Source organism: Podarcis vaucheri, assembly GCF_965113315.1.
Source record: "Podarcis vaucheri genome assembly, chromosome: 4".
Lineage (NCBI taxonomy): Eukaryota > Metazoa > Chordata > Lepidosauria > Squamata > Lacertidae > Podarcis > Podarcis vaucheri.
Genome location: NC_138762.1, coordinates 26,652,134 through 26,665,411, shown reverse-complemented (window position 1 = coordinate 26,665,411; position 13,278 = coordinate 26,652,134). Strand labels below are relative to the sequence as shown.

Sequence of the window (13,278 nt, the reverse complement as noted above, 5' to 3'; positions counted from 1 at the left end):
AGCCTGCAAATGTATTATACAGTCACATTCTTTTTAAAGTTATAATAAATATAATATTGATATAAAGGGCTTAAGTATTATTCAAAAATAATACAATATAACAATTCAAAACAGGAATATGGACCAGTGTTCATCCAGATGAGATGCGTTGAATTTCAGATGCACAGAAATGATCCATGCCCTCCTCGGGAGCTCTTAGTTGTGAACACGTGATTGGAGCTGGGGTCATAGACTTTAATAGGAATGGCTACGCAAATCTGAGTAAGATTTTAAAAGTGTTAGGAATTTGCATAAATCTGCTTTTATAAAGCATGCAAATTATATACAAGAGGAGGCAGAATTATTAGTGAAGGATCATTGAGACACCAATTTCAACCAGACAATTTACAAACTATCCTAGATAGTATTAGTAAAAGTTTAATTGATACTACATAGTACTTCACTTGGTAGACAACTAATGTTTTGTTCTTACCTGGCCATCAGTTTATAGAATCACTAACTGTTTTGTCAAGCTCTGTTGTTGACAGTGGTTCAGCAGTTAAGAACTGGTTTAATGAAGCAGTGATACTGGAAGGACTCTTACTGGAAAGTTCAGTTGATTCTGTCAAGCTTCCAAAATTAGATGTTGTAGACATGAATACCCTTAAATCCTGTTCGTTATCTGAATCCACAATGGCTGTTTTTTCGGTCTCTAGGCTGAAAGAATTTTCATCTTCTCCCGTTAGCTCAGGGTATGACTCACAGAAAGAAATACTATCACAGCAAGCTGGATTTTGGATAAGAGGCCAGGCATCTGAAAGATCTCCACAGGTTGAATGTGAAAGAGAACCGAGGAATGCTGGAATCATTTCCCCAACAGAATTAGAATTCCTGCAAGAAGTCATAGGAAATAAAGGACGACTTTAATAAGGTTCAAAAAGTAACACTGCAAATCAAGAACTAGAGTAAGAACTAGTATTCTTATGTTACTCGTGATTCACAGGTGTCAACTCTATGGGATCTTGATCCCTTCAGCTCCCCCAAATTAGGGTGGCCAGCCCCCTCCAATATTTTATGCAAGTTAGCACCTCCCTCTCTCCCTTGGGCAGCCATCAAGTGTCACCCTCTTTTCCCAGCTTTCCTCCTGACTTTTGGCGCCATTTCCAAGTGCGTCTGAACCAGGGCAGCTGGGGAGAGACAGGTAGGCAAGACGGTAAGAGAGGCAAGCCCAGAGGAGAGTCAAGCAGGTGAGTAGGGGTATGGGGCAGGCGAGGCAGGCAGAAATGTATTGCGAACAGGTGGAGGGGAAGGGGAGGCCTGCACCCAGTTGCATGTAATGGAAGAAGGTGTGCTCCACAGAAGTGTGGGTAGGGGGAAGAAGGGCAGGTGGGGCCCAGCAATATTTTGTTCAAAAATGGCAGAATCTGTGATATGCAACCATGTTTCATGCAGCACTCTCAGCTGCAAATGTCTGCAAACCAAGGTGAGCAAGAGATTTGTATTTTCTCACATGACAAAATCATGTAGGTTTAGTGGTGCAAATATGTAATAGACTTGCAACAGAAGTGCTACATCGAGCTAAGATGTCTGCAACAGTCAGCAAGCAATTCTGAAAATTATTGTTTGGAAACACTCTTAGAACTTCAGTTACCGGCAATAACATTTTTTCAAGCAAGGTGCCTGTTAGAATGAGTATGCATAGTACTTTATGGATCAAGTACTAAGAAATCACCTCAGGGTCTTCAAAGGGGTCTACGGATACCAACCCAGAAACAGATAATTAACTTATTTTAACTTGCTAGCATTCACACCACAGAAAGTGGCCCACAACCAGTTTTTATTTAGTGAGCAAAAGTAATATTGATATTGCCATGAAAATGAATTTTCCACGAAGCTGGCAGCAAACATGTGTCAATTCAAAGTTTTTCACTTCACTCTTTTAGTTCATTTAATATTTATTACAGGATATAAGAACAGGATAGTTAGCAGCAGACACAAAGAAAGGTCCTGAATTACCTTTCATGAAGTGTATTCCGAGAGTGAAAAGGGCAGCTATGGCAGCTGTGTTCCAGGCTACATGTCTCATCACAGCACAGGGATGGAATCAAATGCACTGGTCCTAAAAATAAATAAAACTTTTATCTTAACAGTTATAAGATCTTTTGGGAACATGTGTTGGAACACAATGTGCAACAATATTCATATGCACAAGCAGAGCCAGGGCTTATAACAACTAGACACTTTTTGTGGGGCGGGGGGAGCAGGATACTGTTAGCATGAGTTACATAAAATTGGTCACCTATGACAAGCCAAAGCTCACAACTGCCCCTGACAATGTGTAGGTCTTTGATGCCAGTTACAGCCCTATGTGTGCTTAAAAGTAGTACCTTAACATTTTAAAATTTCATATTGGATTTTCTGTTTAAAAGGTCATTCAGTGTTATTCTATCTACAACCATGAAGGGTGACACCTAGCCATTTCTAGATGAAAGACCACATGAGCCATGTACACAACTATTTAACTATTTAAAGGTTCTCTTTATCCACACTTAGGGAATGTGATTGTAAAGCATAGCCATAGCCAGGTCATAGCTAAAGTGGCAGCACTAACCCCTGAACAAAATGATGTAGTATATCCTATAAGTTTACAGAAGTACAAAAACTCCCTTGCCCTGCCACTGGCAAAGCAATAACAACAGTCCAATGAGGGCTAAGCATGTTTGATGGGCATGGAATGTTGGTGTGGGAGGACTGAAAATCAGGGGACAGGAGGAAATAATGGAGTAACTGGAAACCTGTGCAGGAGAACCACACGCTACAATATTTTGCTGCAGGTTCCACTTGTAACATATAACGTAACAGCTGTCTCAACATGGCAAACTTTCAGTTTCATTTTAATCAGACACCAGAGACCTAATTTCTTCTTTAATTAAGAGAAGCTGAATTCCAATCCTTAACTGCTAGAAGAAAATCTAATGCACAGTCTCTTAAAGTGCTTGCCAGTAACTTACGTAGTACTATTATATGCTACAATTTTATTATGATTTCTTTGCCAGATACAGTTTGAAATTACAGCATTCTCCACTACCCTCAAAAGAAATGTGTTAATATTTTTCTTTTTTTCCATTCCCTATATTCATATAGAATGTAACTGCTAGTAAAGTTTAAGATGTAAGGCAGGTAAAAATATGCTCCTGAGGATCTACACAGCGAACTGTACTCAGAAGTATAATGCCAATTGTTTTTGTTATGTTAGAATATTGAGATCCATGTAGCAATGTTTGGTTACAGAGATTCAAACTCCTATGAAGAGTATAATTTCAGAATTTGATCATTTAAGTTTTCTCTTTATCTCTTATGTCCCTGCTGCTTGCACTAGTCCTTTCCCCATAAACCTCACCCAAAATGAATGTACTTACGACATATCTGTGATGGGTCCCGCTGACATTGGCAGCATGTTCTATGAGCATACACATTAAGTTGTGGTCTGTCAAAACATGAAAGCTCAGAGCCTTCATAGTGAATATCCTGTGATCGCACAGACCCTTAAGAATAGAAAAGACATTTGAAATGGTTAAACTGTCTCGGTTTTGTTTACATTTTTTTCTAATCATAACCAGCATAATTTCACACTCATGTACAAAATTTATTCAGTGACGAAGCACTTCATTATGAATCATTTAGATCTCTCTGCTTTTGGGTCCACAGTTAAGATTCGAAAGCATTGTGAAGTAACTATCTAGGTTGAGTATGCACTATACCTTTAAAGCACATTCAAAGCGCATTTTGCTCCTCAAAGAATTCTGAGTATTGTACATTACCCCTCACAGAGTTACAATTCACAGCAACTCTTAACAGTCTTAAACCAGAATTCTTTAAATGTGCTTTAAAGGTATAGCGTGTACCCAGCCCTAGTCTGGCAGAAGTGTAATAGAAACCATTTGCAGAGGAAGAAAGCTGAAGTTCTTTCCAACCAGAAGTACAGGGTAGACCCCAATTCTAGTGTAGAGCTGAAAGCAATCAAAAGTTGCTGAATAAGAAGTGTTCTTTGTCTGCTTTTTCCCCTATAAGAAAAATCCAGGCATGGATTACTTTTGGTTGTCTGATAGGAAATTATGGTCCACCTTCTGCTATTTGAAATTGCTAATTTAAAGAACATCTTTCACACATGATTTTGGTTTGGGTCATTTTTTGATGCATGTTTAGTCTTGTGAATGGGTTCACCATGTGCCAGGCAAGACTAACAAGCATCTAGACATGCGGTGGTTGGGCGTATGTTCATCAGATTCACACAACAACCTTTCAATCAATTATTGTCTATGATGTAATCACTCAAGGTGAAGGAAATGCTTTGAGAATCAGCTCCAAAGTGTAATAAGATGCTCATTATGAAAATTCAGGTGAAAACGTTATTGGTTTTAAAGGCAAAGAAAACAAAGGCAACGTTATTAAACATGTATTATGGAAAACTTACAGCTTGGCTTCTTTTCCATGAATTGCCTCTTACAATAGATAACACAAAGGATGAGGAGAGCTAACAGTACAGTTGCCAGTGCGCTGCATATCACAGCAGCTAAAGCAGTGTCTCGTGGACTGGAAGCAGTTGATGGGATTTTCACCAGATTCACTTTTGTAGTGCCTAAATAAAGATAAGTACATATCCTTTTTAGCTATATGAAATCAGATGCAAGGAACATCCAAGAAGCACTTGGTTGCTTAGAGGAACAACATCCTCAACAACAAATATAACATGAGCATATTTAATACAGCTTATTCATAAATGTAATGCCAGACATAAGTTGTTTTGACATAACTGTTTTCCATACAGCTTGGGGGTTCTCCTGGATTTAACCTTGTTACTTCAGAAATTCAAGTGGTCCAAAATATAGTGGTCCAATTACTGATTTGAGTTGTATTTAGAACTCATATGACCCCTGTTTTATAACAGCTGCACTGGCTGCCAGTTCAAAGCCCTAAATTGCTTAGGTCCCCAAATACCTGAAAGCCTACCTCTTTCCCTAAATACCCTCTTAAGATTCACCAGAGTAGGACCCTCTTGGTAGTTCCACTGTTCTCAGAGGTCTGGGGTGTGGGGACCCAGGGGAAGGAATTTTTCTGGCAGATCCTAAGTTGTGGAATTCCCTTCTCAAAGAGGTGTACTTTCATTGTAGTTTTCGTCACATGGTTTAGACACACCTCTTTACTCTGGCCTTTGATACTTATTAGGACTCAAACTAGTTGTGACTGCAATTTATTTTAAACTGTTTTTAATGCTGTATTTTATATATTGCTGTAACTCTTCCCTGGGACTTTCTGGTGAAGGACGGGTAATAATAATAAGAGACGGGTAATAACAACAACGTTATGAGAAATACAGTTCTATAGTGGTATACGAAATGCATGTTCTATTGTTGAATCAACTTATATGAAAATTCATGTCATAGAATCTATCCACTGATTAAGCAATATAAATGAAGAATCAGCCAGGCCACAAAGCAACTACTTAAATATCAAATACAATGGAAACAAACCTTTGAGCACAAATTCTATTGAGTGAGCAGAACTGAAAATATATATTTGCTTTCTTCTCTACTTTTCTGATGTATTAAGAATTTTAAAACATGTTTTCACAGCAACACTGTAGCAGACAAAGCCTCCTAGCAGCTTTGCCCAATTTACACCATCATAGAACTAAAGAGTATTTAGTGATGGTTCAGATGTATCAAGTATGAACCCTGCTCTCCTTCCTCTCATGTGCTTATAGCTTAAAAAAAAGGTAACTTCTTGGGTTGATCAAACCATAGCCTGCTGCTACATCCAAGACAACAAGCCTTATTGTTTGCACAGATTTTCCAGGATCAGGTTACTGATTGCATCACTGGTTTGGATTAAGTAATTAATGGTTATAAATGAAAAATAAAATATTTCAGCAAATAGAACAGTATATCTGCTAAAGGTTTTCTACATCTGGCATATTAAGTAGAGTCTGCCACAGTATGTTTTCCACAGGTTTTCCTTATCACAAATCACTATTTATTAAAACTTAAAAGTTTCATTTTTAAAATGTTCAGATATTTTGCCACAAAGTTAACCCTGAAGAAGAAACAGCATAGAAAAGTTCAGAAAAAGAATCTAAGACAGAAAATGTATTTGTTTTGAAAGCCTGTATGCACAGATACTTAACAACTAGAAGGATTCATAAGCCACACAGCTGATGAGTGTAACATACATATTTTCCATGCTAAGGAAACTTATTAAAATACTTGGGATGTTCCAAGAGTCATTTTGTCTTAAGCTGCAAATAGAGATCAATGCCCTCAGAAGGAATTCATCCAAGGACCTTTTGCCAACTTTGAATACTAATGATCTGGGCCATTCAGGGAGTGGCCAGAAATAAAGGGGGTTATTATTTTCAGCGTGCCACAAACAGGGGCTGAAAATGTTTAAAGCTGGGAACAGAGCTTAGATCTGAAGTTGTTCCTCAATTCATGTAAGGGAGGGGCAATAATCTGCCTGCATCCCATACCATTCCCAAAGACCTTTCAAGCCCCAGCACCAGATTTTCAGGGCATGCAAGGGTCTGCAAAGGGAAGGAGCTGGAAAGCTCCATTCTGCAAACGTGAACTCTTCTTGTTGTTGTCAATTAAAATGTTACAGTATTAAAACACAAAATAGTGTTTTTTAAGAGATCAGTGAAAGTAGTTTGAAAAGCATTCTGTCTCATAATAGATAAACTAGTATACTGGAGAGCTGCAGGCAATGAATCAGACCGAAAGATGGCTTGAATATAAATAGCAAAGGACTTGCTGCAAAGATGACTGAATGGGTGCTAGAGCACGCACACGCACGCACACACGCACACACACACACACACACACACACACAATCATTGCATGCTACTGCAGACTGAAAAGGTCTACTTTTTAGTTTCCTTTGCTTTGTTAAGTAGTCCAACAGAGCTTTTCCAGGTGTAAAGCAATGGACATTGATTTGGTACGTGAGGGTTTACAGACCTCAGAGGCATGAGTGACAAATCCGCAGAGGCACATTCAAAGGCAAAATTGTTTGTCTCTGTAATGACTTCAATGCCACAGTTGTGACAGGCCATTGAGAGGTGTCCAATGCCCCATTTGCTCAGACACTGTAGAATTATTTTCATTGATTGAGGCTTGAGGCTGTGGATAAGGTGCTTGTATCTGTTCAGCCAACTTGATGTCTTGATCCTTCATTGCTTATTTGTACTTGCTGGGGGGTATTATCCAGGTAGGTCCAGGGAGTTATGAAGGTGTCATTTAATGAGGAAGCAGCCATCTTGAAAAGGTAGTGCAATGACGCCTGCTTAAAAACTCCAACTCTGGACCACTTGTGAGAGTGGTGACAGCTCAGCTCCAGGCACAGGCTTAGGTCTGCTTTTGGGACTGAATTGGCCTTGGTCACTTAGATGAGCTTTACCAGGAGAGGGACAGAGGGAGTTCAACCCCATAAACTCTTGCTGGCTCTCTCATCAGCTTTTGATATCATTGACCAAGGTATACTCCTTGACTGGTTGTGTGGCATGGGAGTTGGGCACACTGTGTTGCAGAGGTTTGACTCTTATCCACTAGACTGGTATCAAAGAACATTAAGTGACTGCACCTCAGTCCCCTGCCACTTGTATTATGGGGTGCCACAGGGGACTATACTGTCCCCCATGCTACTTAATGTTCATATGTAGTTGCTGGTAATGATCCCTATGGAAGTTTGAAGCATAGAGTCTGCATTATGCTGATGATACCCAGCTTTATTTGTCTGTTATACACTGTGTACTGGCTTTCAGTAATGGGTTGAGTGAGGGTCAATAAGTTGAAAATGAATCCTGGCTAGACTGAGTTCCTGTGGGTGGGTGGTTTCCAGGTTTGGGGGTTGGGTAATGTGCATGTTTTAGATTACACAGGTACACAGCTTGAGAGTTTTCAGTTCTTCTTTGTTCCTGGAAGCCAAAGTGGCTTTAGTGGCTAGTATACCAACTATGTGAAGGAGCGTCTCCACCCCCAACGTTCCACCCGGACACTGAGGTCCAGTGCTGAGGGACTTCTGGTGGTTCCCTCACTGCGAGAAGCCAAGTTACAGGGAACCAGGCAGAGGGTCTTCTCGGAAATGGCACCAGCCCTGTGGAACGCCCTCCCACAAGATGTCAAAGAGAAAAACAACTACCAGACTTTTAGAAGGCATCTGAAGGCAGCCCTGTTTAGGGAAGCTTTTAGTGTTTGACGCACTACTGTATTTTAATATTTTGCTGGAAGCCGCCCAGAGTGGCTGGGGAAACCCAGCCAGATGGGCAGGGTATAATTATTATTATTATTATTATTATTATTATTATTATTATTATTAATTCTCAACCTTTAATAATCTTTAATAATCTAGCCATTGTGTCAGATGCATTCGTAATCTCTAGAAAGGGCTACCTTAAAGTGCTCTATATGGGGCTTCCTCAGAGCTGGGTCCATAAACTGAAGTTGGTGCAGAATGCTGTAGCAAGGTTACTTGGAGGTGTTCTATCAAAAACACATTGAACTGCAGCTAAAGGACCTGTACTGGTTGCCAATAAGTTACCCCATCAAGTTCACATTTTGGTTTAAACCTATAAAGTCTTGAACAACTTGGAACCAAATGGCCAGGGAAACCAAGCCAGATGGGTGGGATATAAATAATAAATTATTATTATTATTATTATTATTATTATTATTATTAACCAGGATGCCTGCAGGAGTGCCTTGCTTCCTACTGTCCTGTCAGAGCATTGTGCGCTGCTGAAGAGACCCTCTTACTGGGCTAATCTTGATTGGCAGCAATTGGGGTGGGGGGGCCTTCTCTCTGGTGGCCTCCTTTCTACTGAATCACTTGACTTTGGAGTGCTGAAATGTGCAAGGGAGGATATTTTGGCACTTGTTAAAAATGTACCTCTGAACACAAGCCTTTCTAGCATTTCATATCAATAATTAATTAAGCCTTTGGCTTAGGGCTGCAATTTATTATTATTGGGATATTAATGTATTGTTCATTTTCTGTTCATTTATGCATTCATTGTTATTTGTACAGTGTCTTGCTGGTATAAGGTGGTATATAAATACTTTGGGTAGATGTAAATCCACTGAAATTAACAAATCTGACTAGGTTAGGTCCATTAACTTCAGTTGCGTCTCCTCTGAGAACTTAGTTGGATACAACATTTTTGCGAATAGATAAAAATCATTTTTCTTTTGTTCATTAGCCTTCATCAGATATTTAACAGATTCTATAATGTGTGTAGAGGTGCAGTGTCTTGTCCAACCTACACATGTTTATATTTAGACGTACAGACCACTTCTTCATATGTACAGTTGGTCTCTATACATGTTATAATGAACATTGGTCAAGGGCAGATCCTATTGCCATAATGCCACCCTGTGAATGATGGATGATTGAAGTAGGCTAGCTATTATTATCGCTGTTCACAGAGGTTTCTATAAAAATATGCAAAACCTGTTCACCAGTGGCAAACTAGGATGACTGTGCACACAACAACCATTGGTTCCTCTTTCAGACTGCCTTCAGTTCTCTGGAAGCAAGCTATAATCTGTCTCCAACCCAAATGGGTTCACTCATTGCAGTAAAAGACATGAGGAGGCTTATTTCTTGCAACTGAAATGAATTGCAGTGCTTACAGAAGCCCACATCAGTACAGCAACTTCACAGGCAAAAAACAACAAAGATTTCATGAGACAAAAGATCAGAAGAAAGCAACCCAAACGTATTAGCTTCTGAAAACATGTAAAATCTGCTTGTTCCCACAAGCATGCCTGGACAAGACTGAAAGTCTATAATTTCCTGAAAAATGATCTTTGTAGTCATAATGGCTAGTTAGGAGACCAAGCACTGCCAAAATATGGTAAAATAACTATAAAACTCTTACATGTAAAAAACAAGCTGCTATGCCAAGCCTACAAAATGTACTGAATTGAAGTGAGGAGTCATTTTCATGCGATGACCTCTATTATGAGCTCCTACATTCCCTGTGCAACCTGGCAGCAAGAGAAGAATAAAAATATATGTTTGGGGAAAATAAGGGTGAAGGAATGACCGGGGTACATGGAAAGGACAGGCAAGAAAAGGAAGTAACCAGACAACTGCGGGATGTGAAAGGCGGCTCAAGTTAATAACAGAGCATGCCTGGTTCCATCCACACTTCTATTGTACGGATATGTTAAAAGGGATGATTCATGAGTCCTCATTCATCTTGCTCTGTTCATACTTTCAAAATGTTTTTAACACATATACTTCCCAATTCCTTATTTCTTCATAAACTTCTAGCTGTAACTACAAAGTTTACAGCCTCCACAAATCAGCGGACCAGAACTCAAGATAATTTCGTTGCCTGAAACTAATGGAATGATCTCATTAGTGTTAGTAGACTGGAGTGAGCTTTATCAATGCAAAAAAATAAAAACAAAAAAGTGCTGGACTGGATCGAACAGACAGCTGGATCAAATAGGTGCTCCTTCCACTCAGGGAAAGAAATATTCCGTGAGTGGAAGTGCAACTGTGGATCCAAGTCAATGCTACTCCAGCACAAAAGGGATGATAAAATACACAGACAGGGACAAGTAGTTCAGACTGGGGTATAATTGGGAAGACAGTTATGATTATTTTAGTTTATTACAAATGCATGTTTAGTAAATGTATCATTAAAAAAAGGAAAGAAAGCACAGTTTAGTGAAGGGGACTCATGGAGGAGCCTTTAGAGCATGGTATTCCCATAGCCTGAGTACATACCATACTTTTTTGTGTATAAGACTATGTTATTTTCCTTAAAAATCAAGCTAAAAAATTGGGGTCATCTTATACATGGGTAGTGAATAGGGTGGGCGTTTGATTGGTTGCCGCTGCGGCTGTTAGTGGCTATTGTGCATGTTATTGGTTGCTGTGTCAATGGGTGGTGTTGATTGGCTGACGCTGCGGCAACTGGTTGTGCGATTGGCAGCTTTTGCCAGCAAGGGGACAGATGTGAGGTGGATTTTGTGACGTGTGCAGGTGAGCGATTTTCAGCAATCCCCCCCACCCAAGAAAAGCTCTACAACACTGGGTAATCAGCTCAACAACTCTGTGCCATCTCCACATTTTCTGAAATTTGAGTCCCCCAAAATAGGGGGCATCTTATATATTGAAAAGTATGGTATGTTCATGCAAGATGTATACTCTTCTTTGCCCTTTTATTCCCAATGATGATAATTTTGCAGATTATCACTTTTGTATTGTGGTCCATGCCTGATTCTGGAACTTTAAGATATAATTTGTTATGAATAGTTTATCAATTTGAGTCAATAATAAAAGTGGTATGATTCAATATTACTTTTTTATTTAGGTTCATAAAGGGAACAGAAAAAAATATGACCAATGGAACACTGGAAAGCTTTTCTCTTTAAGCAAATATGAGTTGTTATTTCATTATAAAAATGAAACTAAGTGAAATTGTGGCTGTAGTGAAATAGATTTATTATTGATGGGAAACATTTTATTTTTCTTTGTATATACATAATATTAGTAATAAATATTTTTTAGACTGTTTCTTGGATTATTTCAAATAACAATTCTTTATTCTGCAAGTCAATAACGTTTTTGCAATCTCGATGTAAACTCAAATGCAGGGTGTTCTTTAAACAAAAAAACCTGAGCAATATTTGTGGTTATACTAAGTAATCCCAGCTGCATAATACTGTATAAGCAGTTGCCAATATACAGAACTGTTGACATTTCCCCAGCTATTTTTTTAAAAAATACAGTATTCATATATTGGATTAGAAATAAAACACACACAAATCCTTAATTAATCTTATTTTCTCTTACTTTCCCCTCCACTTCTTTGTGACCATGTACTTTCCAGTATACATAACTTTACACACAAAGCCATTCAAGGAACACAGCCAACTGCTTATTACATCAGGCTATGCTTTCCACTGTCTACTGTGTTCGTTTAGAAGTCTTATTTCTAAATTAATTTTAAAAATGTTTTTCATTAATAAAGGGAATTGTAATAATGTTCATAAGAAAATAAAAATGTATTGTGTGTTTGCAAACCCTAAAACACACACACACACACACACACACACACACACACACCGTACTTTTCCATGTATAAGACTATTTTTTTTACTCTAAAATAATGTTCAAAATCTGGGCTCGTCTTGTACAGAGATAGTATCTCCCCCCCCCCCATTTTCTTAAATCGGAGTCCCTAAAAATAGGGGGCAAAAAGCACTGAACATATTATATGATTAAATAGAATGAACACAGATGAATATTGAATAACTTAACACAAAAATATTAGAGCCCTGGGTGTAATCCTGCTGGCTCCTCAGACACAATATCCTATAGAAGTTAGTACAACTGCTACTTCCCTGCTGCGTTGCCTCTCTGCTTACAGTATACTGTTAGATGTTTCTCACTGTCTGCTAGTCTCCACACACCAAGTTGAGGCCTTCTGCACCTGCCTTAAAGCACCTAGAAAACTTGTTCTTCTTCAAGGATCTGCGTGTTTGTTCCAGGACTAGCCAACGCACTGGGCTCCTGAGGCAGAACAAGCTGCTGCATGCTCCCAAGTGAAGTGCTGAAAGTTTACTTTGGATTCTACTGACTTGCTGCACACCTGGCAGCATATTAGCAGCTAAAGATGAATACAACACATTGCTAAACTAGCTCCTAAGGGTTGATGCCACATTTGTTCAATGCACATGAAGCCAGTAAGGTTTTACCTTGTCCTACAACTTCTGGAAGGAAAGACTTGAGAAAGTAAACAATTTGAAATGTACAGCCTGAGCAAAATAATATTTCTGGTTTTCAAACATATTAGCTTCTCATGCAAACAAAAATGAAATGCCACTGAAAAATTATGCTCCTTTACTGAGATGGACAATACAGTAAATTCAGAGAAACCCAACAGAATGGATGTAGATAAGATCTATGCAATCTAGTTGTTCAATGAGCTGCATCTAGCAGATTAGTCACTACTTAGCCTTCAATACTGCTTTCTAAATTCAAAGCATGAATACTGTAAGTCGCCTTAAGGGTCAGCCTACTGATAAATATACAAGGCCGACCGCAAAGAGCATCCACACAGTATAGGTCAATCATTATCCCATTTTCTCTGAGGAATTTCAAGTTCACTTAAATCTGATAACTGAGCAGCTAGCTAGCTCTTTGTTAATAAAAAGTAATGATTAAGTTAAATATCTTGCAGACATATTATACCTAAAACAAACACTCACTCAGCCTCTGGCAAAGAAT

The 13,278-nt window shown here is 38.9% G+C and overlaps 1 protein-coding gene across 8 annotated transcripts in view; it reads right to left on the bottom strand.

Annotated features, from left to right (window-relative positions):
* TNFRSF19 (TNF receptor superfamily member 19) overlaps positions 1–13,278 on the bottom strand; it is a 58,358-nt gene that overhangs the window by 2,197 nt on the left and 42,883 nt on the right. For 7 of the 8 annotated variants that reach the window (XM_082220323.1, XM_082220320.1, XM_082220322.1 and 4 more), the window contains 4 exons: positions 4,454–4,618; positions 3,399–3,524; positions 1,996–2,098; positions 473–870 (listed from right to left, as the gene is read on the bottom strand). In XM_082220323.1, the coding sequence (XP_082076449.1) occupies positions 480–870; positions 1,996–2,098; positions 3,399–3,524; positions 4,454–4,618 (785 nt within the window). In that variant the 3' untranslated portion in view covers positions 473–479. The remainder of the gene's footprint in view (positions 1–472; positions 871–1,995; positions 2,099–3,398; positions 3,525–4,453; positions 4,619–13,278) is intronic. The other variant, XM_082220326.1, reaches the window with a different exon arrangement.